The sequence below is a fragment of the Drosophila mauritiana genome, chromosome X, assembly GCF_004382145.1.
Source record: "Drosophila mauritiana strain mau12 chromosome X, ASM438214v1, whole genome shotgun sequence".
NCBI classification, from domain to species: Eukaryota; Metazoa; Arthropoda; class Insecta; order Diptera; family Drosophilidae; genus Drosophila; species Drosophila mauritiana.
The window spans coordinates 2,887,497-2,912,090 of NC_046672.1; the positions used below are offsets into that span (position 1 = coordinate 2,887,497).

Sequence of the window (24,594 nt, forward strand, 5' to 3'; positions counted from 1 at the left end):
AACGCAGTGCGACACAAGCGGCGACGACAAGCCAACACTTGAGCCATAAACCAGCCCAACACGACCCCCGGAACGACCCCAAAAAACCGACCCCGAACCGAACCCAACCGAACCGAACCGAACCACAAACCCTCAATCCTGTACCCGAAAAAACACAAGGCTTCGGAGCGACCAGCGCTTTGGCACTTGCCATATCTCATGTTAATGAAATCGTAACTCTTCGGGCGCCTCGTGTACGTTTTTTGCGCCATCTCCAGCCCCGTCCTCCGTGCCCCTTGGCAAAAAAAGGCATCCAAAGAGGAGCCGAGGGAACCTGAAACCCGAAAGGATGTTGGATTGCAGAGTGATTAACGCGACGGCAAAACTCCGCACGACTTCACGGACAATGCGAATTGCAGTTGCTGAAGAAGCTTACTCGCAACTTTTGCCAATTGTCAACGAGTTGGGATTGGGAAACGCCAAGCAATTTTCCCAAATAAATTAAAATTCTGTAAGCATACATATGTGGGGAAAAGTATATTGAATATTCCTACGCAAGTATATCCAGGCTTATATCAAAGGGTATATCTATCTATATATCTATCTATATATTATTAGGAACATTAGAAAATTGCCTTAGTATAGTAGCATTAGAAAGCAATTAGCATTGAATTAGATTAAAGAAACTGAAGTGAAGCTAGCTGGTGCACTTTCATAAAGGGTTCTGAAAAGGATTCCAACTAATGTCAGTTTCTGTGGCTTTACTTTCACCAGTCTCTTGACATTTGCCAACTCACGTTAGTTTCAGTTTTCGAGAGTTTCCCCTTCGCTTTCCCACCACCACCAGCACCACACCCTCCGCCCCAAACATCCGACCCCACCGCCCCCAGCGAGCCACGTGTGACAGCGAGGGTCGTTCGGTGACAAAGGGCAACTAATTTAGTTTAATGGGCGTCGTGCGCGACTTTGTTGCCCATAGCCGCAGAATTTCTTGCGGCCAACACTTGCCTCAAGGGGCGGCGAAAAAGGGTCCTGAAAATATTGGGCTGAAAGGGGTCAGGGGGCAGCGGGTGGCGTGGTGAACTGGTGGGTGGTTCACCGGCGGGGGCCACCCTTACGCACTCTCATTAAGCATTTTTAGTCGAGCTTAGCGAGCCGTTTGTTTGCATTGTCAACTTCACAACTCTGGTCAGTCACACTGAGCGAAAGTACGGAAACGAAATTATAAAAAAAAGCATTAGCATTAGTACATAATTAGCTTAAATTAAATTAAATTAAGTCAATAACATAAGAACATAGAAGTGTTTAAATCAAATATATGGATATTTTTTCAGAAAAGAGTTAAAGACATTTTTCTTTCTTGTTTTAACCTTTTTTATTTCACCATTTGCTTATTCTCGAAAGCCAATTCATTCTTAACTACGAAAACATACCCACCTTTTTCCACAGTGCAGTAACTCCGACACGACGAGGCGACTTGCCATAAATTAACACACATGACTGGCGGTGGTGGTGGTGGTGCAAGTGGTGCCAGTGGTGGAACATTTTCATTTCACTTTTGTTTGTTTGATTTTTGGCTTTTTGCAGCTAACTGACAGTTGGTCCTTCCGACCTGGGCAAATTAAAAATGTTTTTTGCCCCCCACCGTATATTTGTCTTTCGTCTTTGATGTCCAACTCTCAATTCGCTTTCCTCGGCTTTTTTTCTTTTTTTCAATAAATTTTTATTCAGTTTTTTTGTTTGTTTTCGTGTTTAACTTTGTGTGTGTGTTTCATGCTGCTTATTTGCTTTTATCATTTGCATTTTGTAAACAAAAAACATTTGTTCGTTTCGCGCTTAATTGGCGACACTAATAAAATGCCCACAGCTAATAAATATAGCAAAATGAAATAGTAATGTTTACTGTTCCGGGGCTCCTTAGACGAAATACGCTGGCTTATCAAAATATAATGCTTAGGCCTATGAAAAAAAATGCATGTATGTATATCTAGGGCTAGGTCTATACTTTAAATATGCGTGTCTATCATTAGTTAGGCTACAACTAGGATAATTAGACCGTTATACACTTAGAAGTACACTTAGCACAATTGAACTGACGAATTGAATACGTTTACGCTCTCATTTTTGTTTTCCTTCCTATATTTGCATGGGCGTTTTGAGATGTATGGGCGTGTCATAAGTTAAGGCGACTGTCAAGATCTAGCTTCTATATTTATTTAACCGTAAAACGCACTATCGAATTCCAAGTCATAGCTTGGAATTTCGGCGAGAAAAGATAATGCTACATAATTCAGAAGAAGTTGATGGGGGCGGTACGGATCCAAAGGCTTTCGCACCCCCTACTTAAATACTATCAGGTACTTTGGCATTTCGTTCGCTTACTCGCTATCCATTCAACTGAATGTCTTCATGCTTGTATATATTTCATTAACATTTAGCATATACTATATCTGTGTATACATAAAATTGAATTCTTTCAATTACCTTTCTATATATTTTTTGCGGATCAAATAGGGGCAGCTGTTTTTGACGACAGAATATTCGCGGGATTTCAAAATCTCTGGGAGACTTGCGCGTTACAAAATAGTTCTAAAATCTCATGTACACTGGGCTGTACAAAAAAATAGCAATAAAATTTTTGAAAAATAGAAGTGAATTAAGTTTTGTGTATAAGACACACGAAAATTACATATTTGGTTGAAGGGAAATCTTATTTGAAAGGAAAATAATATTTGAAACATTATATGAAATCTGAGAACATGTTCAAAACGGCACTCGCATATCCCCGCCCCCAAGAAAACCAATTTTATTTTTGTAACTGGAGGTTAAATCCCCAATCAGTTAACTAGTACATTAAGGCGTTTTCTCAACAAGCAGTAAAACTTTCTAATCTTCCTAAGATTTGTTTTTTGTTTTTTGTTCTGTAAATGCTTAACACTCATTCTTTGAAGCTTAGTCTCTCTCTAGATCGAACTGGGGATTAGCCTACTGTAAGATCCTTAAGCTAAGAACACAAAAACGACAAAAAAAATAAAATACCCTAGACCTAAGGACTATAGAAATGATGATGCTAAAGATCAGCTTACGATTATGTCTATATAATCGGATGTATGTGAGCTAAGTGCCTAAACCTAAGCAATTCGAATTTTTGGTAGCTGAAAAAACGCACCACCACGAACAGTGATACCCCCCTAAAGCAGCCGCCGGGGCCTCGGTTCCTTGTGAGATCAGTCTTAGCGTGGCTCAGTGGGTCATCGTTGTTGTTGGCAGTGGTGGTGGTTGTGGTGGTGGTGGACGGTGCTGGTCCACCCTAAACGGCAGTGGGTGGCGGCAGCAGCGACGAGTTGGAGGACCTCAGATAGGGATTGCCATAGATGGCGCTGTAGCGGGGATCCACACTCAGGGCCATCGAGCTGGGCACCACCACGTGGGTGGTGGTGGTGGTGGCGGCAGTGGTGCTCTGGTTGCTGCAGCTGCCATTCGGCGATGAGCTAACCACCGAGGCGGTGGTCGACTGCAGACTGGGCAGCCCGTTGTCCTGGCGAATTTCACGGGATCCAATAATACTGCCAGTCAAGCTGCCACCGCTGCTGTTGGTCAGGAAGGTCATCGGCAGGGTCGTCGTCTGTGGGTGGTGCTGGTGGTGGCTCTGTTGCTGCTGCTGCTGTAGTTGCAACTGGTTCTGGTGGTTGTTCTGCAGAATGGTCGAGCTGCCATTGGACTTCGTCGAGCAGGTGGTCAGGTATTGCGGGGGCGGACTGTAGTGCGTACTGTAGTCGCCGTATGGCACATAGCCGCCCGAAATGTCCACCTTCAGATCGCTGTAGTTCGAGGTGCGGTCGCCTGGCTCCAGTTTGCAGCTAACGCCGCCATTCTTCGTGATCTGATGCTCGCTTATCACGTCCGCCGGCGGCAGCTTGGTGCGCTTCTTACACTTGATGTAGACCACCACCAGAATGGTCAGCACCAGCAGGAAGGCCACCACCGAAATGCCGCCCACAATTGTCATCAGCAGGGAAACGCTCTCTGCGAAAAACACAAGAAAAGTAGCGGAAAATTCGTTTTAATGACGGATGAACTAAGAAATTGTACGTTTCAAAAACGAAATCAAACTATTTTATTGTGTATATAACTTTAGTACGCGATACTCACTCTTGGCTTGCAGCTGAATCTCGGCCACGTCGTTGCCGTAATCGTTGACCACCGTGCAGTTGTACTTGCCGTAGTGGTAGGCCTGGCTGTCCCTAATGATGAGCGTGCTCTTCACGCCCCCCGGCACGGCATCCACCAGGATCGAATAGTCGTGTCCCGATTCCGAGCTGATCTCCTGGCCGTTGAACGTCCACGAGACGTGACGGGCTCGAGGAACACTGCTGGCGAAGCACTCGATCCGGGCCGTATCTCCCACCAATCCGTACTGTGTCCTCTGCGACCCAATCGCCGGCGAGCCCTTCAGATAGACATAGGCATCTGCCGAAATCTCGGCGTACCCGGGCACATTGGCCTTGCAGTAGTACCTTCCAGCCGTCTCATTGCTCACGCTGAACGTGAGATTCGTGCTGGTGCCCACCACCCGGTCGCTGGGATGCTGGATCCAGACGATCTCCGGCTGCGGATTGCTGTCCACCTCGCAGGTTAGGGACACCACGCTGCCCACGTCCGCCTCCATCGACTGCGGTCGTTGTCGGAAACTGGGAGCATCTGCAATTTAAACGAATAAATAATATATTAAATTGGCTTATTTTAATGCATGCATACATATATCTTAAATATTTATTATTGTTCAACCCATGTTTGGAGTTTTGCAAGGAAAACCACTAAATGGCCATTTTAAATTGATTTTGGCAAAAGAGTGATGCCCAAAGCTATATTGTTGACTTATGGAAATTCACAAATGTCAACAATTTACGTAGAAATATATGTTGTATTTTATTTTGATTTTTCGGTTATTAATAACGATTTAACAGTAAAATGCCAGTCGCAGTCGCACTTTTGTACTATAGATTGCGTTTTATAATTGAAATGATATTACTTCATATACAGAAAAGCTTAAATGACGTGCATAGAGTGCTGGACTACTTACAGCTGATGTCAAGGGTTTCGCTGTCCTCACTCTTGCCCACGGAATTCTGCACCTCGCACTTGACAATCGCGTCGTGGAACTTGCGAGTCACATTGCGTATCACCTGCAACGACGGGAAAACGGGGAGAGAGAGAGGGAGAGGGTCGATCCATGAGTTCCAGTTGCGATTAATTGTGGGAACGTTAGGCCTTTCCGGTGGCGATCTAACTGGTTTCAATAATTGCCAACATTATACAACAGCAGGGGCAGCATTTTAATCGCAATAGTTGCTCTAATTATGCGCCAGCCTGCCAAGTGGAATGTGAACCTGTTTTCCCGAGTTAAAATCTCGGGGGAACGACTCAAAGGAGCGGCGCTGGAAAGGCGCCGAGGAGAAATGAGGAGGAGGAGCGCCACTTACCATCTCTGTCTTCTGGCCGCCGATGATCGGTTCGTCGTTTATGAACCAGCGGTACCGGACATCGCTGGGATTCGCATCTGCCCGGCACTCCAAGCGCACCTGCGAGTGCTCCACAATGCGGGAACCGGTGCTCATGTGGACACTGCCACCGCCTGCACCACCAATCGAACCAACTGCACCGCCGGGAAGCGAGCCCATCACATTCACCTTCACCTTGGGCGCATATTTCACCTGGAAAAGTTACAACGCACATTAAATAGAGTGTAAACTCTTTAGATTCACATATATATATATAAATGTATATAAAACCGTTTCCTAGTCAAAGGCCCACTTGTGCTACCAATTTATGTGCAATCTCCTTGGTGACCAAGGAATTCCCATGCGTGCGCTTCAAGCTGGCCCTCAATCAGCTCAATCAGCTGGCAATCCCGGCACTCCTTGGCCAGACATCTTCGTCAGGGATTTGTCAGCGCCATGGACATGTGACTCCCCCGACTGCACCCCATCTTGCCGAAAACCAGGCCATTGACAAGTGGGCTGAGGTCAGGTCTTTGTTGGCTCCTCACTTTCACACCCCGGACGAAATGAGGGGTTCGAGGGAAACCCGTGATGGGCGCCTTTATGTCCGGGCATGAATTAGCCCGTCAGTGTCGAGCCATGTCCGGCACAAAAGCCCATTCAAAAAATACTATCCCCCGGCTTGCAGCTGTCCTCGGGAAAGAAGGGGACTTCCGCAGCGCCTCGCATCACGTAAAATAGATAGCAGGCTCTTTCTCTTCTGCCCCGTTCATGCTATAGATAAGGTAACCTCAGTCTGCGGCAGCATGATGCACTCGAAAAAATTAGGATCTAAAAAAAAAGCTATTGAGCCAGATTATACCTCACACTTTAGCTGATAAGAAAGCAAGCGGGCCTTTTAATTTCCCTACATATTTAATCTATTGACCTAAGAGCAGCATCCTGAGAGTAATTTTCATTTTTAATTTTCGTCTTAGCCTAATATTTGTGCTAGTGTAGATGCTCATGCAAAACCTGCAGTGACCTGTCAACAGAATGACCATCGGGGGGTCAGCTCCTGGTTTTTTGGCCGGGGGACAACTCACCTCGACACGTATTTTCGCCGAGCGATAGGTGCGGTCCGCCGTGTTCTGCGCCTGGCAGCTGAAGTTCGTGTTGTGGTGCTCCTTTTTGGGGGTCAGTCGCAGGACGGACTTGGCCGTAAAGCGTCGCTGATCGGGCAGCGGTATCACCGTGTACTCAATGTTATCCGTAAGGACATTGCCCAGGCCATCAATCCAGGTAATCTGCGCGGAGTAAGAGAAGGAGGGAGAGCACGGATGGTCGTACGTTGTTATTTTTCACAGGAGTTTAGATGAAGTCGGTCCAAAAATAACAGCATATTTTTAGGCACCTGCATAGGAGAAAATATAAACAATTTGAGACACTTACCTCAGCAGCCGGCTTTCCGCCAACCGAAACGCACTCGATCTCCACCTTGCGATCCTCGGTGGCATAGATGACGTCGCCCTGCGTGATTTTGGGCGCCTCGGGCGGGACGAGCACCGTCAATCCGGCGAATGTGGACCTGATGGCTGGTTGGCCCTCGGGACCTGGGCTCACTTGGCACTGGTAACGAGCATCGTCGTCCAGCATCACTGGGTAAATGTCCAGGGAGTAGTCGCCCTCCTCGTCACTGCCCACCATCGCGTAGCGCTCGAATCCACTCAGATCCCGGGACGTGCCCAGTCCGAAGTCGTCCTTGGTCCATTGGAGCGTGCCCTGTTTGTTGATCACCCGGCAGGGCAGCGTTACCCTGGCCCCAACCACCGCCGTCTGATCCTGCGGCTCCATGGCGAACCGCTGGTTCTGGTAGCTCGTGTACGGCGAGCTCCTGACCATGCCCACAATAGTGGCCAGCAGGAGCAGCTGCATCGTGTGCAACATGGTGCTGAAAGATGTGAAGAGCAGCACTTGAATCACTATATGTTGAATAGAAACAAATTTCATCGGCCTTTTGGTAATTTTGTTGCACACTGGTTATCTTCCAGTCCTCTTTGATTCGAACACATATGGAAAGATACTTCCTACAGCGCTTTGCAACACGGAACACCGCCCTCCAATGACAAATGTCCTTCAATTAGCTGCGATTTTTGTGCAACAATGGCCGGGGGAAACCGGATTGGATTTTGGTGGAGGCCTTGAGCAGGCGCCAATATAAATATAATGGAGCTCCGAACAAAATTGTCTTTCTTCTTGTTCACACATGTATCTATTTGTTTGTTTGCTGTGCTTTTTATGCGCTTTGTTTTGCTTTGTTGCGTTTTTTGGTTTGTTTTTTATCGCGTTTCGCGTTTTGTTGAACAAATTTTTTGAGGGGAGAGGGGCCCACAATTGCCTCAGGGTCTTATTACTTATTATTGTTCGTTTATTGTTCGCTGTTGGCGCGCGTGTTTTTTTTTTTGTTTGGTATTTTTTTTTTACTCATGTACTCGTAGTACCCATTTTTATATTCATTCGCATTTTATTCGGTTTTATTCATGTTTTCCAAGTGCAGACAGCCGTACGTGAGCCCCGAAAACGAATTACATTCAAATTAGTCAAAGCAGCAGGAGTTTGGGTGGTGCAGGGTGGTGCTGGGTGGTGCTGGGTGGTGCTGGGTGGTGCTGGGTAGCGTATGGTCCACCCTCACAGAAAAGGCTTAAGCCGCGGGGCAATACCACAGTTTACGACAAAGGGCCACATAAACGGGGCAAATGTGCAGAAATCTTGCAAAAATATTCCGCAAAGTACCGGGCAAATATGTCGAGCACAAGAATTAAATTAAAAGCGAACAATAAAATTGGAGCAACACAAAAGTACAATCACGTAAATAGTTAAATAAACTTTATTTATTACTGGCACGATTACACAGAGAAAAATAGGTGTGTGTAAACAATCAAAATAATGCTAATAGCAAGCTTAGTTTTCCTGGCCAAACTAATCGTTTAGATCCCAATTTAAGTGGCAATTGATTTCGTTTTGTCTTCACCGCCTCGTGGAAATCACTTGGGCCAAATTCCTTATGGTAACCACTTAATTCTCCAGCCAACAAGTTTCAATCTGCACTTTCAGCTCGAGTTGCGTTTAAGGAGATTTGCCTAATAAATTGCAGCTACAATATATGAAGCACAATCTCGCTCTAAGTACTAAACTCTCCCTTTCCGCTTTTCCACCTCCGTTTCCCAGCGCTTTTCCACTTTTCCAGCTCGACGTACAGGTGCCGGCTACCTTGGCATTTTCTCACGCATTTTTCCCAGTTGTTGGACAACTATTTTACTATTTTCTGTATATATTGTCTCGGTGTTTGGGGTCTGCTGGGTCTGCTGGGACTTCTGGGTCTTCTACTCTTTCGGACTGCTTCCGCCTGTCTAATTTCGTTTTCTTGTAGTTCGTCGCTATTATTTGTTTTCATTGCATTTATACGGAAATTGGCGCCTCGAATTAAACGAAATTATAACAGAAAATGAAATAATAGAAGAGGAGAAATCCATAAAAAAAATAACCCAAAAAATATGCCAACGGAGGCAAAAGATTAGCGGGCTTCCGTTGGAAACAAAAAATGTTGGACAAAACGGAAGGGTTAGAAATGCGAGAGGCGGGGCCTGAAAATTACTCAAAATTAGAGTTGTATCCGAAGAGCAAAAACCAGAAATTCCCAATCCGACGCTGTGGGAGAAACTCCATTCGATGGAAATCTTCAGATCAGCACCAACTTCCAGCTGAAGATGATAATGCTGCGTTTGCCAAGGCAATTAAACCGATTTTAGACACGCTCACGGGAAGTTTTATTTTCATTTGGTGGCCCTGCCTTTTATGGGCGATAAAGATTCGGTTTCATCTGTTTTAAGATTTCGGCTTTAATTTTTGGGAAAGTGTTGATGGCCAGCCAGCGTATTATTGGATCGAAGAAATTGGCTTTATTGCCAGCGAGGAATTTACGGCAAAACCCGATCGTAGCCAAGAATTCGATGCAGGACGGCAACTTGACTTCAAAAATAATAATTATATAAACATATAAGCATACTCTTAAATTCTTAAACGTTGCTCCCAATCGGTTTTCTTATTAAGACATAAAATCGAACGGGTTTGGATCATTAGATTGCATTTTAAAGCTCGTTCAAAGTCTCCTGACCTTCGGGGAGCCACAACAGATTTTCCTTTAAAATTCTTTAACTTTTTGGCTTTTTTAATTTGCTTTCTTCATGTTGCTGTCACTGTCTCAGTATCCAGGGCATGTCATACAAGAAAACTGCTCCCAATCTCCCCACCCGCAATCGTGTGGGTGGTGCAGGGGACGGTTGGCGCAGTGGGCAGTGGTTGGCCAACAATACAAATCACTCCACTCATTGGCCAAGTCCGAGACTTAACAGTAGCAGCTGCCATCTGGTTGGAAAGTGCCTGGGCATCTCTCTTCGCCACGGAACTACAGCTCAAGTGGTGAGCCCGGGTGTCCCCCTGGCCACCACCGCCACCCCACCCCACCCAACGCCACCCACCTGCCGAAAAACTTTCGCAAGAGGAAGAGGCAAGGCGAGTGTTCAATATAAATTTTTCAAAGTTATTTGTACCAGGTGGGCCTTTCTTTATTGATTTATGAGAGCCACTTCGACGTGCTTAGAAGGAGCAGCCGTCGTTGGGCGGGGGGCGGGCTAGGAAAATGGGCGGCGGAGGGGCAGGTATCGCAAGGGGGATAGATAAACCGTAAATGACAAAAGTCTCGAAGGAAGCCGCACATCCGCTGCAGCTTGCATCTAATAACCGAAGCGAACCGGCGATAATAATGCGATCGTGAAAACTGGTTTACGTTTCTTACACTGGCTAACAGGGGCGAACAAAAATAATAATTAGCGCCGCCCGGAATGTGGAAGTGCTTCACGGAAAATGTGTAATTTATAATTTAAATTTTGATTTATTGTTTGCTCAAAAAAAAAGGCAATATCGAAATCCGGTGTTAAGTTACATATATTCCCTATTTAATCTGTGCTTTGGGTTAAGTCTTACTATATACTATACTATATAGAACATCAATTCTTGGATTTTCTATATAAATATTTTTTTTTTTTTGATTTCGCGCAACCAGTAACCCTTTTTTTCTCGCTCTGGGCTGACAACTCGATCTCGGGCGTCGTCTTAGCACCTGTTCCCCAACTGATTCCAGTTGCAACTTGCAACTATAAATATCACAACAGATGCTTGGGCTGTGGCATTAAAGGATGCTGTTGGATGTTGGATAAGTGCAGCTGCATCTTGTGGTCAGTGGCGGCCAGGGGCGTATGAAAAGGGGGCGACTGGCAGCTGCAGAAAGGAAGCCCGATGGCCGGGGAAGTTGCTGCCAACTGCCAACTGGCAAAACTGGCAACTTCCAACGTCCAACGACCAACTGCCGACTGACTGACAAAACAGGCAACCATCTACCCATATAGTCCGCAGTATCGGTATCGATTGGATTGTATTGGATTGGATTGGTTCAGATCGGAGGGCCGGGGAGTCGAGATTTATGTGTGATAAGCGTCGCCTGAAAATAATTACTGTATCTCTGTGTTGCCGGAGCTGCGAAAATTGAAAACTGGAGCGGAAAGCGTTCGCAACGGAAATGCTTTTCTTGCCATCGGAGTTTGCTGTTTGCCAGTGATTGGCAGCATGGGGTTAAGAGCGAAAGAGACAGTCCGAGAAGAGGGTTAAGTCCCAGATTGTGGCCTCGAAATCGGTGGAATTATCTTCACCAATGGAACGACAATCTGTTTTTGTTCATTTTACCGGCCGAATAAGACGACTTCGATCGCATAGTAATATTAAGCACTAAACATATTTTTTAGAATAATAATATATAGACTATATAGACATAAGCCCCAAAGAGACCAGGCATACATTTCTTCATTGCGAAAACAAGCTGCCTCAAATGCAACGTAATGCGTTGCAAAGTAAGTGAATCTCTGGCACACATCCTTGCTTTTCTTTTCTGTTGGCCTGAGTAAGCTGTCCCAGCAGCCTCGAAGTTTCCCAAAACAAACCGAAAACTCAACTTTAACTGTCAGTTAAAGTGTCGACTGTACTTGAGGACGCCTCCATCTGTCTCTGTCGCACCTACAATGTCCTTCTCTATCGCACACACATGCCAGTGCCCTTAGGGACCGGTTAACCCTTCACCAAAAAAAAAAAAAAAAATCAAAAGGAAAAGGAAGAAAAAAAGCTCGGCCAAAAGGAAGGCTACTTAAAGGACTTTTGCTGACAAAATGGAAAAGGCAACAAGCGGAAGGGTAAACGGGACAGGAATCGGGGAATCGGGGATAACCGGAAATGGCATAAAGGATATTGGTCGAGGTCCAGGGTTCAGCAGAGATTAGGACAATTAAAAAAGGGAATGCTTAACAATTAAAATCAATTTGTGCGTATGTCTGTGCGGGCCTCCGCCCTTTCTCTCCGCCCCTTTCGGTTGACAATTTGTTTGCTCGAACAAATCAACTAAAAGGCAACTGCTAAGTGGCAAACGGAGAAAGCCGGGGAGGAGGAGTCAAAGTCAAAGGATGATGACTGCTCCGGATTCCGAGAACCCTCTCCTTCTTTCCTGCTGCCATCTCTGATTACCAGACAAATGTGTGTCCTGGGGCCAAAGGGGGCCAAAGTGGGCCAACGGAATCTGCGAGTTGTGGGCCCATTCCAGTGCCAATAAAAAGGCAACTGGCAGAAAAATAAACTTAAATCGCCTATTAATGGGCCACACACCAGAAGTTTTTCGCCCAAGTCAGCACAAGTTAACGGAACAGTAAACGCAAGCTGAAAGGTCATCGCTCATCCTTAAAAAAGTGGTTCTGATAATTATCTAAAGAGAAAACGAAACGTTGGGACAAAGTTGAAAGACTTTGAAGCAACTGATAACCATGGTATGTGTTAAGCACTTTTAGATACATTTACAACACTGAACTCGCAAAGTAATGCAGTAGTGAAGGAGATATCTTTGTTTTTTCAATCTACGATCAATGTGGGTAAATGTCTTGAACTATAAACTCCCTTACTTAGATCAATTAGCCCGAAGCGAAACTTGGAGCCATCTCAGATTTCATAACACTAATCGAATCAAGGCGAGACTCCGTCTTGCCTTAATATAATAACCAACTGCAGCTCACCCAGAAGAACGAGTTAAGTTATTCATCAATTCTTCAAGCTCCGCGGGGTTAAGACCTGGCAAAGGGGGTGAAAAACTTGTTAGCCGTGTATAATTAAAGCATCTCGGCTCGATCGGACTCTCATTAGCATAATTCTAACATAATTCCTGACATGGCCAGGCATAAAATTATGAATCGAACTCGCAGCAGCCGAAACTCCAAATAAAATCATAAGATAGAGATGTATGGGTTTGCTATGGTACTAGTATATATGTACATACATATGTATAAAGGAGATGGGCTTGGGGAATGGAGCAGAGCGAATGAAAGTTGCTTGGCCACATCGAAGCAGAATTTCAATCAGTAAATTGAACACCTGAACTTAACTGATTTCGTGGTTGTTGTTTTTTATGCTCTTTTGTGTGTGTGTGTGTGTGTGGTTATATTATTTCGATTTTTTCTTTTTCGGCTGACTGAAAAGGGGAGAAGCTGCGAAGAAGCAAAACAAGTTGAAGTCGAGCAGCAGGAAATTAAGCCAGGCCAAGAAAAGACACTGCAACAATGACAAGCCAGCTGGCTTCAACTTGGGTTTAGTCGGGGTTTTGGTTTTGGTTGGGGTTTAGGTTTTGGTTTGGTTTGGTTTTGGTTTTGGTTTTGGGTTCCCCAGCGACCGCAGCAGCTTCTCCACTTTACGTTTAGCATTTTTTTCAAATTCATGTTTATGGTTTTGTATTACAAGCGATCGACGCTGCCAGCCAGCCAGCCAGCCAGCCAGCTCAGCCAGTCCGACCAGCCAGTAGAGATTTGTATAACTTTAAGCCTTATTAACATATTTTATGCTCCATTCGAGTTCCATTCCAAGTCCAAGTTCGCCCACACACCGACATTTTTTCATTTGATTTCCATCCATTTCGTTTTATTTCTACCCGTTTTCGTGTGGGCCGCCACTTTGACATAGATCGATCCAATCCGAACCCCAAATAAAAAATAAAATAAACGAAAACCCACCAGAGACGACCATTGGCAAAGAGTGAAAAACGATTTCGAAAGCTGCACTTGACCAGACAGTATTTGAATAGGCGTCAGATTGTAAGCATTTATGCTTCTTCAGTAACTAATAGTATACGAAATTTCTTCCCAAAATCCGTGCAGCAACTCGAGTTCCTTGAGGCTATTTTCCAGCCCCAAGTGACAATTGCGACTAGCGTCACGCACTTGCAAGTGCAACATCTAACTAAACACCACACCACGTTTCTTTGAACCAATTCCACAGCACGCCCAGTTCCCATAGGCAATGTTTTCGTTTCAAATTATCATCCACAACGACAATTGCCTGACCAGGAAAGTACGAAACAAAATCGTAAAACCCTCACCTGACAGCTGTCACTGTTTCGGGTACGGGTACCTGTCTCCCAAAAAAAGAGAAAAACAGAAAAAAACCTAACCAAACCGAACCGAACCCAAACTGAGCCCGAAAAATAAACAATCTTCGCTGGCTACCTCATCTCGGGCTTATTCTTTTGTCCGGCCGTCAGTATCCCCCATTTCCTTCTCCCCATGCAGCTAATTGAGTTATATCCCCACCACATGACACTGCAGCCGCGTTGCAGGCCCCGAAAGAATATAAAAAACCCCATTTTAAATCGTCCCAAAAAAGCGAACAGAGTGGAGTCTCCACACAAATTCGAATCAATTCAATAAACAAGAGCGGGACCTTTCCCATACAGGTTTTATCCCCTCTGTCCGCCCCTCGAAAACGCAAACGTGTTAGAAAAGAGCAGTAATAATGGACACGAACGGAAAGCAAAGGTGCAGAGATACAGACATAACATATAGATGCAGGTACGATCCGGAGATACTGGGTCGTTTGCAGATATATATTGCGCCGATTCGACGACCCACTCGTCGCTGTCAGTTTTTCTTTCGCTGGCTTTTCCATTTGATTGCCTTGTGGTCGACCGTTACACGAGTGGGTGTGTGGGCGGTATATCTATATATATCTGTCTATCTATATATCTATCTGCTTTTATATATATTTATGTATGAATGAATACACATACTATTTCAGTTACGGAGTACAAGCGGTGGTGCAACGACAAGAACAGCAACAACAGTCACAACGAGAACAACGATAACAACGAAAACTTCAACTGGCGACACCTTCGGTCGCTTGCGTCTAACTAAATCCGATTATAACTAATTATTATGGACGCCGAACCCGAACCCGAACCCAAACCCCAGCCCAAGCTCAAAATGAAGGGGGTACATACGTAGATATATGTGTGTGCACAAAACAGGGGGGTTACAACGGGCCAGGGTTGCCACACTACCTTATTTGCGGGCTTGGCGTGGGCCATTCTTTTTGTATCTGTATCTCTGCTCATTGTATTTCTTGGCTTTATTTTATTATTCTCCTCTTTTGAGGTTGCGACTTGAGTTCGGTTTTGTTATGGCCATTGTGTAATGTCAGTCATGTGTCCATATCAAAGTTGTTTAAACGTGTATACATGTGTCTATAAGAAGGGACTCGTTACAATTCCAACAGGATGATGGATACCAAGTGTTGGGCCAAGATTTATGTTATAAAATCTTTCTAATTTATATTTTAGTGTGTAATAAATCCATACCAATTGGATAATTCAATAATAATAATAATTCACTCATGTTTGTTTTACAAATGTAATATGTTTTTTATATGATGGTTAATTTTCCGACTTACCTTCAACGCCTTTTCAATGGCAGAACTCAAGTCTTGGGTGTCACTTTCTCACTTTTCTTGTTTTCCTCCTTTCTTTCTACTCCTTGCCTTTGGGCCTTGAGATCTGCAAAAAAAAAAGAACAGAAGAAAAGGGGGAGCCAAAAGTAAGATTATTAATTCAATTCTTCTTTTTGTTTCTGTGCTGCTTCATTTGCTTGCCTCTGTACGTATTAATTGTTGCGGCTAATGCTTCTGTTGGCCCTAATGTTGTTCGTCTTCATCTTGGCCATAAACACGCACAGGCCGTGTTTGGCAGCGACGTTCTTCCGCATTCATAGCCCTTTTATGGGGCACAAAATGTTTATTAGACATTATGTACCCGTAGTCCCCTTCACTACGTACTCACTCACTACTTTCATGCTGGCCGAAAACTTGCAGGGAATCACGCATATTTCGCATAAAAAGTCAACAATCGACATTTTTATGCTATGTTGTGTGTGCTTCTTTATTTCTATTTTTTTTTGTTTTTGTCGTTGGGGCTGAATTTTCCCCACAGGCGACAGTACTTTTCTACTTAATTTTCTATTATGATCTTTGGTAATTGCTGCAATGAAAATATATTGCTGCAATATAATGGCAGAACGCCGCTGGCCGCAGATATTTATTAATGAATGTTCTTTGGAAACAGTGAAGATTAGAAATGTAAACTGTATTAGGTCAATAATCGAATAAACCGTTTTATTGCCAATTTAGTAACATCTTAGGTTGCTTACGATTCTAAATTCCAAGAATGCAACCACATTAAATTGACGATGTTATTCCCAATATTTTCAACTGGCATGCAAAGACTCCAAACAAATTGAAAAATTGATGCCTGCATTAGGGGGTCCTTGCAACCCCTTCTTTCCTATACATATACATATGCCACAGACCCGTAAATATAACCACAGATAACGGGGTACTGCCTTCCCCAAAAACCCCCTTTTTGCCTGCCCCCGCCATGCTCTTCTTACCCCCTTTTTAGTTTGATAAAGCGACGGACATGATTCATGGAGGGTTCCGTTGGCTATGCTCTCGATTATATCCTTGCATGCCTAAGGTTTTCGAGGGGGGCAACCCCCTTCTTCAGGGGCGGAGGTACACAAACACAAACACAGACGGAACATGCAATACAATACAAATAAATACACAGAAATGAAAAAGTACAAAACGTGTGTGGCACGAAAGCCGAATCAGGCGATTGTCTCTGTGTTTTTATATATTCGTTTTTTTTTTTGTATTTTTCGGCAGGCGGAGGGGGGAGGGGGCTTTGTGGGGTGATATCCTGGCTTTGAACGCACTTCAGGACTCAGGACTTTCAGACAGGACAGCTGGAACGGAGCTGAATGTGGCAACAAGCGTTAAGTGGTTGCCTGTTTGTCGCTCGTGTACTTGGAAATGCTTTACAAATTCAGCAGCGCGGATAAAAAATGGAAATAAATAAAGGGAATATCGAGAAATCCACCCGGGTGGGGGTGGTGGCTTTGGCAGGAAAAAAAGGAAAATAAAAGCACCCCGTCAGCTGTTCTCCGTAGACCAAAGTCAGCTGCTAATCCTCGGCGGGGGTGTCCTGCCAGATGACGATGACTCATAGTGCGACGGGGTGACTGCGATTCCTTATTTTCGGTGGTTGTCCAAAAAAAAAAAATAAATAAAATCGAAACTTTAACTAGAGCAGCCCAGTGGGGTGGTTGCATAATGACTCATAGTCCAGAACCGTATGAATTATTTATTGGACGCCGGGGTATAGTATACGTTATCCCCTTTCCACTTATATTGGTAGTAGATTTAAAATTGAAATACGTTTTTGTATATTTAATACTAAGCCAGATAATTCCTAACTTGTAAGGCAAAGGCAAAGTTCCGTCCGTGTTTTTTTCGCCACGAACACTATTAAAACTTTTCCGAATTCTCCTCCCATGTTCTGGGCAACTTTTTTGCCTTCCCCCCAGCATTAAATAGTTAATTTCAACCACTCTTTCACTCTGCCTATTTTAATTGTAATTCGAAGCGACTTGGCATATTCCTGACGGGATTTTCCCAAGATCTTCGCAAAAGTCCGCTCCCTTTCCTTGACCATCATCCCGCTATCATCGCTCCGGAATTTTAATCTTGTAGACCGCAAGTATTTCACATGTAGAAGCAGTAGAAGTAGAGCCCCCACCTTTGAGCCTTGTCCAAAGTTTTCGGGCTTATCTAAATGCCATTTTATTCCGGCTGCTTCTTGCCCTGTTCTTGTTTATCTTGCAGATACATCTGAGAATCAGCGAGGACGGGAACATTCTGCGGTCAGAAGTTGTCAGTTGATAAAAATGCCCGAACAGAGCCAACGATAGCCGCCCGAAATCCACTTTGGCTAAATGTAAATATTAAATTTGCGCATAAAAATAATACGGCAGAAAGGAGATAGAGATAGCCCGGACAGCAAACTAAAGTGAATTCACAAAGGAAAAGGAGAGCCATAAAAAAGCTGACTGCGGCAGGACTATGAAGTGCCAGTGGAGGCTAAGGTCCTAGACTCGAATTCTCAATTGACGCGCCACGTCCTCGAAGGCAAGAAGATACATACATATACGTATATATATTCAGATACAGATACGGATTGAAGAAGGGGCACAGGGAACGGGGAGACCGTGCAGGACGACTCCATAATAATTTTATGCGCTTCCAAAAAACTTCCGTTCAGTCATTGCGTTGTGTTTCCGCCCAAAAGTCGGAGACGAAGACATCGCACATGGTTACTTCTTTCCCGTTCGAGATGGCAGCGTGAATAGAGCAAGATTGGGATATCACTTCGTGGCTATATACATGTATCTTAAATTTATTTAGGAAAACTTAATGCAACTAATTTCATAGCCAATCAATTAAGTACGATCAAAAGATGCTTAAGATCTCGCGATTTCAGTAATTCAATTCAGTAAACTCATCACGCTAGCATCTCTAAACATTTTTCACGTTGCTGCCCAAATTGCCATAGAAATTTCGTAGGTTCTTCTATTTTTTGCCACTGCCTTGCTTTTTCTTTATGGTTCCCGGTCGCCGGGTGCCTTGCTTGATTTTTCCCCTTCCGCGACTTGGTTTTGGGTGGTTTTTGGGTGGATTTTTAGCTGAGTACGGGCTGAATGAATGAGCCGGCGAGCGAATGAATGAATGAATGAATGTTCAACTGTCACTTCCGTCAGTCGGGCCAAGCGGAGTCAGGCCAAGAAAAGGAAACCAGCACCACCCACACGTCGGCAGGGTGAGATGGTGATGCGGTGGGGCGGTGGTGTGGCGGGCCAGTGGGTGGGCAAGTGGGTGAATGGAGACGACAACGCGTCAACATTGTTGGGGAAATGCGGGGGCCAAACGAGTAATGACATATTCAAACGCAGCGCGAACTTGACGACGCCCCAAAGGAGTGAAGATGTTCTACCCGAAGAAGGCGCTTAGCGGAGAAGATCTGGGGGAGAAGCGGCGGCGAATTCGGGGTGGAAAGCCGGGAGGAAAGTAGCGCACAAGTAGCGTTGCCAGACATTCTGACAAAGCTGGCGACAAGGACGTACACTTGTAATAACACGAAAAGGATATTGTAAAACATTTTCATAAGTTCTCTCAATTTCTGAGCGCTTTTTTCTTCCAGCTCGCGTCGCGTTCAATTGCTGATGAAAATGGTCCTTAGAGGAGGGTGTAATCCTGGGGAATTCGCGAGGGCTCAGAACAACTACAGATTAGGTTAATTAGTGTTAAGTATCATTGTAGATATGCAATCTAAGAGCTCTCAATAAAAATCTCTTGATATTTAACAAGTCAGCAAAGGTACATATTTTATAATTAAATCCACTATCCATTGATACAAATGTACCCCTTTATATTGTGATCTATAGCGCTAGGCGAAACACTTATCCCAAATATAACATAATTAGGCTTGACATAAATTTGAGCTTCCCATCTGAGACATATTTATTCATCAAACTATCGACAGCTTCCGCTTTACCTTCTTTACCCCCCGAAAATGGCCATTTTTCGAATTCTACTCTCGTTTTTGGGCCATATGGCCATTCATTTTCGGACTTCGTTTTCTTATTCCGACTGCTGTCCGACAATAAGGAAATTTTATGCCCGTTTGAGCTCAGCCTTTGAATGTTCCCCCCCTGTAAATCACCCTCTTTCATTTTTAGACTAATTTGATGTTTGTCCCCATTTGAGATACGAATTTCTTGGGTCTTTTCGCTTCTTTTTTTCTTTTTTCTTTTGGGCCGCTTGCCAACCACCGAAAAGTCAAGGGAATGGAATCACACATGGCGGCCCGTTTTCCATTTTAACCCCCACTCTGGGGGGAGATTTTCCTGCAATTTTTCCCACCCCCTTTTAGCCTTTTCAAGGCGATGGCACACTTCAGTTTCCCTGCCTTTCCACTCTGGGTCCAACTTTTCCCATCAATGACTATTAATTGGCATTCTCGGCGGGCGGAGAGTGGTGGGCGAATGGTAGGGGGCACCATGAGCGGGGTGCTTCCCAACCCCCCAAACCGATCCCCATGCCCACCCCCTGCATGCTTCACTTGCATTAAGGCGGCGCCATTAAAGCTCATCAAAAATGCAGGCCAAAGTGGCGCACTTTAAAAATGCCGCCTCTCATAGATTTTCATTTTCCATTTCCATTTTGCCCCCTCCCCAGAAAGTGGAGTGCCATGTTTTGAGGTCAGAACCCCCCCTCTCTTATAGACTCTCCTCCTAATGATGATGGCTTGACAAATATTTATTGCTTAAGCATTTGAGTGCAAATATTTTAATTAGTCTGGCGACAAGACAACAGATCTGGAGATGGAAAGTATAGATGGAACTGGATCTGGGATTCGGACTTCTGGATTCTGGGCCCCATTTCTCAACGCTGATGAGGCTTAATGAACTGCAAAGCGGCCCTCAATTGTCTTCAATTAACCAAATTAACCAAGGGATAAATTGCTTGCCTTTCGAATGCCCTCGTCTGCATTTCTTTTTAGAGATGAGATGAGAAATTAGCTGGCAGATGCAAATACCAGGCAATGAGTATTTTCTTATTGTACCTAAATGATATAAAATACCAATTATTCATTAAACGAAACACTTTCTCAAACAAAAAAGAGGCAAAACGGATGAGCGCAGCAGTCAAATCGGTGGAACCGATACGGCAGAAACTGTCAAAAAGCCTGACAGCTCCGCTCTCAAGGTAATCCATCCAGCGGTGGGGCAAAGGGGGGTGACGAACATAATTTGTGGCATGCAAAGAACTAACAAAGCGACAGGCAGGCGAAAAAAAAAAAATGCAAAATCACAGGGCGAAATTGAAAAGGAAAAATAAGTTTCGACATGCTGACGAGGACGCGTCAAAACGATCCAACAAATGCGGCCTCGCCAATCGATAACACAGCAACAAAAAGTGCAGGAGAAATACAGGCAACAACAACTTGCGACATGAGCATGTTGCACTTCCTGCCACGCCTACCGAACGCCTCTCCTGCCATCCTTTTCCCACACTCCCCATTTTCCTCCTGTCGATTGTTTCAGACGTTTTTAGCAATTTGCAATGCCAGCAAATTGGGCCAAATTATAAAATCCAAAAGCTACACACACGTTCCCAAATACACTTTAAAATTTTTTCCTTTCTGGTTTCAAACAAAAAACTTAATACAGCGACTCAAAATTAATTTAAGGGCGCTTCATTTAAGATAAATAAGTATGAAAATAAGTCAATTTCAATTTAAAAAAATTAATTTTTTTGGTAGCAGCCTATTTTTTCTGAGACTAGTTTTCTTAATCGTGCTTTAGCAAATCCCCCAGCCAATCAATATTTTTCCTGTGTTTATCATGCGACATATATGAAAGCAGAGGATGGAGCAGAGTAAGTAAAAGGTTAGCTTGCCAAAGAAGATTGAAACTTTGCTTGCTTTTTTAATGACAAGGGACAGGTGCGTGAGTCTGAAGATACGCTTGTATATGTATTTGCAGATGCTTGAGTATCTGTGTGCAATGTATCGACGTGTTGGTAAAGCTTCTGGGCCTTCAGCTTCTTTAGCTCGCGTTTCTGTCTTTAACACCAAAGCCGCTAGCAACATTTTCTTCGCTTACAGCTGGAGGAAGTTACACAGAAAAAAAGTATGAGTAGTAAACAATTTCTATTGGATTTATTAATTGATTTAGGATTTTTGAATGTGTCAATAAGACAGGCATTTAATTTAATCAATGACAAAAGGAATTAAATGTATTAAAACCAAATGAATTAATCCATAAATGTCAGAAATAAACCATTGAAATAGGTATACAATTCAAATGTTATAAATAAATATGCGCATTTAAGAATTACACCAAAGCGGACATTTAATATACATTGGCTATTATGTAGATTATAACTTGAAGTTGAATGTTATACTCATTAAAGTTTATCGTTTGCCGTAAATTATTCAGAATGATTTTAGCATTGTTTAGCATATTCAAGTAGATTTTTTGTTTGTGTACATACTTGTATACGAACAAAAAATCATTCTATACATTTAATATTAATTTTTCAACTTAAGTGCTTACGAAATGCCTAATCGTTGACTAGCTCTATACATTTTGTTTTTCAAAGTTATTGCTTGAAATCATAAATCATAAATCATGCAAAACCAAGGAAAGAAAAGATCGAATCAGTTAAGAAGAGCACTTTTTTCTACAGATGCTCAGGGGTGGAATGGTCAGAAGAACCTAATTAGGTGTCCAAGGTCTGGAGTTAAAAATCTATTATTGAAGAGGGGAAAGTATATCTCTGATATACAACTCAACTTTGATATTCCATAATAAACATAATTTTCAGATTAATAGGATCTATACTTTATTCGAGAGATAATATTTTTTTCAGTAGAGTATCTATACTTTATAGAAAATACTTTTATTTTGAGCGACTAGTACTTGAGTATTTCATTAGGCAGAAGGAAAAAAATAAAACAAACTCAACTTACAACCGAAAATCTTGCTTCCATTTTCAATTGAAAACACATATTTTCTCCGAAAAAAATACACTCAAGCTAACTCGAAATCCAAATGCCAAAGTGGCCAAAAGCGAAACTTTTGAGGGGCCAAAAGAGGCGGAGACTTGGCCAACAGTATATTATAAACAAAATCAAACGAAAAGGTCAAAGTGAGGGAGCAGCTGTTGCAGTTGGCTCATGAAAAGAGCCAAAACACAGGAGTTTAAGTCTCTAGATTTGACTGTTTAACTTTTTTACTCACACTGTTTGTTTAATCAATTTCGGCTCCTTAGTCCTCTTATATGCATATATCTTTAACTGAATCTGACCGGCCACTGGCACTAATCCATAATCGTTGGGTGACAATTTTACGCTTGTTTGGTTTGTCGGGCTTTGTTTTTATGATAGCCTTGTTTATTCCATTTTAAGCACTCACTTTTCCACTGGTAATCCACACCAAAATGAAATTTTTTGGCTTACGTTTGCACCAAAAAAAAATTCGTTTAGTTATATTTCGGTTTAATTATCATTTACTGAGAGTTTTCTCGGGCGAATATGCGATGCGAGTTCTCGTCTTCGGGGTCTCGAAAAGTATCTGTGAGATACCAGCTATCGAAAGTACGGAGTTTCCGCCGCTGCGAAGCGAACGGTACGAGCGAACGGAACGAAGTGCGAACTCGATCCAAAAATCCGACTTCTTCGGCCGGCGCGGCCTGTCCTCAAACAAAACAAAGCGACGCAACATGTTCGAGGATGTTGCAAGTGCTGTTTCGAGCTCTAACAGCATGCAACAGGGCTAACAGCGCGGCTCGACGCAACCTCTGTTCTATTTTGTTATTCATTTCGCATCTGTTTGGATGCCAATGTTTCTTAAATTTTCAAAATTTTAATAAATTGCAATTCATATTTTCAAATCATGCAATGTATAAATACGTTTTAATTATATTAAAAAATATCATAAACAATTTATACGAATCTATTTAGTGTTCGCTATACATTTTTTTGTTCTGTGCAAGCAAATTTGGGGATATTGCCGGCCGATGTGCCACGATTTTTGGCCATCTGTCTTTTGGCCTTAATTGCACTCTGATTTGCTGTTAGCAGCGCCACCTTCCGCCAAAAGTGTGGACCACCAACTGTTGCCGGAGAAGATAAAAAAAGATCACATAAAGTATAAACCCTTTAAACGCTGCAGATTGAGATAAAGTAGGAGAATTGGCCGTCAAGAGGTCAATGCTGTCGGGACAGCAGCTGTTCACCAGCATCTCTCCTCCTTCTTCGCACCCACAATTCTTCCCGTTTTGGTAGAAATCTGCAGTCTTTCTTCGGATTGTGGAATGCCAGAAGGGCTGTGAAGAGCGACATATGGTCCTCTTCAGAGCAATTTGAGTAAAAGACCAAATCTGTGGCTTGACAAAACGGAGGAAGTCCCATGGGAACCACACAGAGAAGTGTTAAACAAAATTTTCAAAAAGCGATTCATTTAACATTAAATTAGCTTTATTTTAACATTAAGCAGCCCATTTTGAAGTGCCAACATTGCTACGCTTTTTGCTGCATACATAATTTAGTTGGATTAAGAACATTCCAAATGTCACACTTGTAAAGCCAAACTCAGCTGAAAACTCAAACTCTGTGGGAGCCATTTTACTAGGTGCGACTTGTTAATCAATCGACTGCATGATGAGTTGATTCTAAGTTTTCCCATAATTGAATCGATACACAAGCTGTGCGCTCCACGAGATACACGGAGATACAGAAGATACAAAGATACCAGCGATGAAGATGGACTGTTGGATGGGAAGATTTCGGCACTGGAGACATGCAAGACCAAAATAAACAAGTTTCGGGAGGGAAATTTATGGCACGATTGCTGCGAACGCAATTTAAACTACGCGTGTGAGGGAGGCACCGCCGGAAAATCGGAAAATTCGAGGGAGTGATGAAGTGTCGGCTCTCTTCCAATTTTCCGCTCTCTCTTCGCGCCTCTTTCCTCGCATTTCTTGCCTTTTCGAGGGGGGATTTTCCAAGCACCGCTGATTTTCTTCGGCTCCCCAAGTAATTGTCGTGTAATTTATGGCCGCCGTATGGGAATATCAATGCATTGCGCTCTAAATTTACACAAAGACGACAGATAAGACGAACGTTGCATAGTTAGGGCATTTCCTCTACTGGTCCTCTCTCCATATGCGTAGTCCAAAATTGTTTATAAACAGCCCAACAAACTATAACAAAAAGCCTTTCCCGATAAGAAGGTCCATGGCTAGATCCCATAAATTCCATTCG

General features: G+C 43.5%; 1 protein-coding gene across 1 annotated transcript; it reads right to left on the reverse strand.

Annotated features, from left to right (window-relative positions):
• Positions 1-1,710: 1,710 nt before the first annotated feature.
• LOC117146524 (irregular chiasm C-roughest protein) lies at positions 1,711-22,985 on the reverse strand. The gene is made up of 8 exons (XM_033312790.1): positions 22,573-22,985; positions 15,324-15,426; positions 6,912-7,410; positions 6,566-6,766; positions 5,463-5,693; positions 5,063-5,165; positions 4,132-4,680; positions 1,711-4,005 (listed from the first exon to the last, which is right to left on the reverse strand). The coding sequence occupies exons 3-8, from the start codon at positions 7,404-7,406 to the stop codon at positions 3,290-3,292; spliced, it is 2,295 nt and encodes a 764-aa protein (XP_033168681.1). The 5' UTR covers positions 7,407-7,410; positions 15,324-15,426; positions 22,573-22,985; the 3' UTR covers positions 1,711-3,289.
• Positions 22,986-24,594: the final 1,609 nt, after the last annotated feature.

Coding starts and splice junctions, on each gene's coding strand:
- LOC117146524 (XM_033312790.1), bottom strand. CDS start 7,406: ATGTTGCACACGATGCAGCTGCTCCTGCTGGCCACTATTGTGGGCATG. Junction 5,694..6,565: donor CGGCGAAAATACGTGTCGAG/GTGAGTTGTCCC, acceptor TAACTTTTCCAG/GTGAAATATGCGCCCAAGGT. Junction 5,166..5,462: donor GCGGCCAGAAGACAGAGATG/GTAAGTGGCGCT, acceptor CCGTCGTTGCAG/GTGATACGCAATGTGACTCG.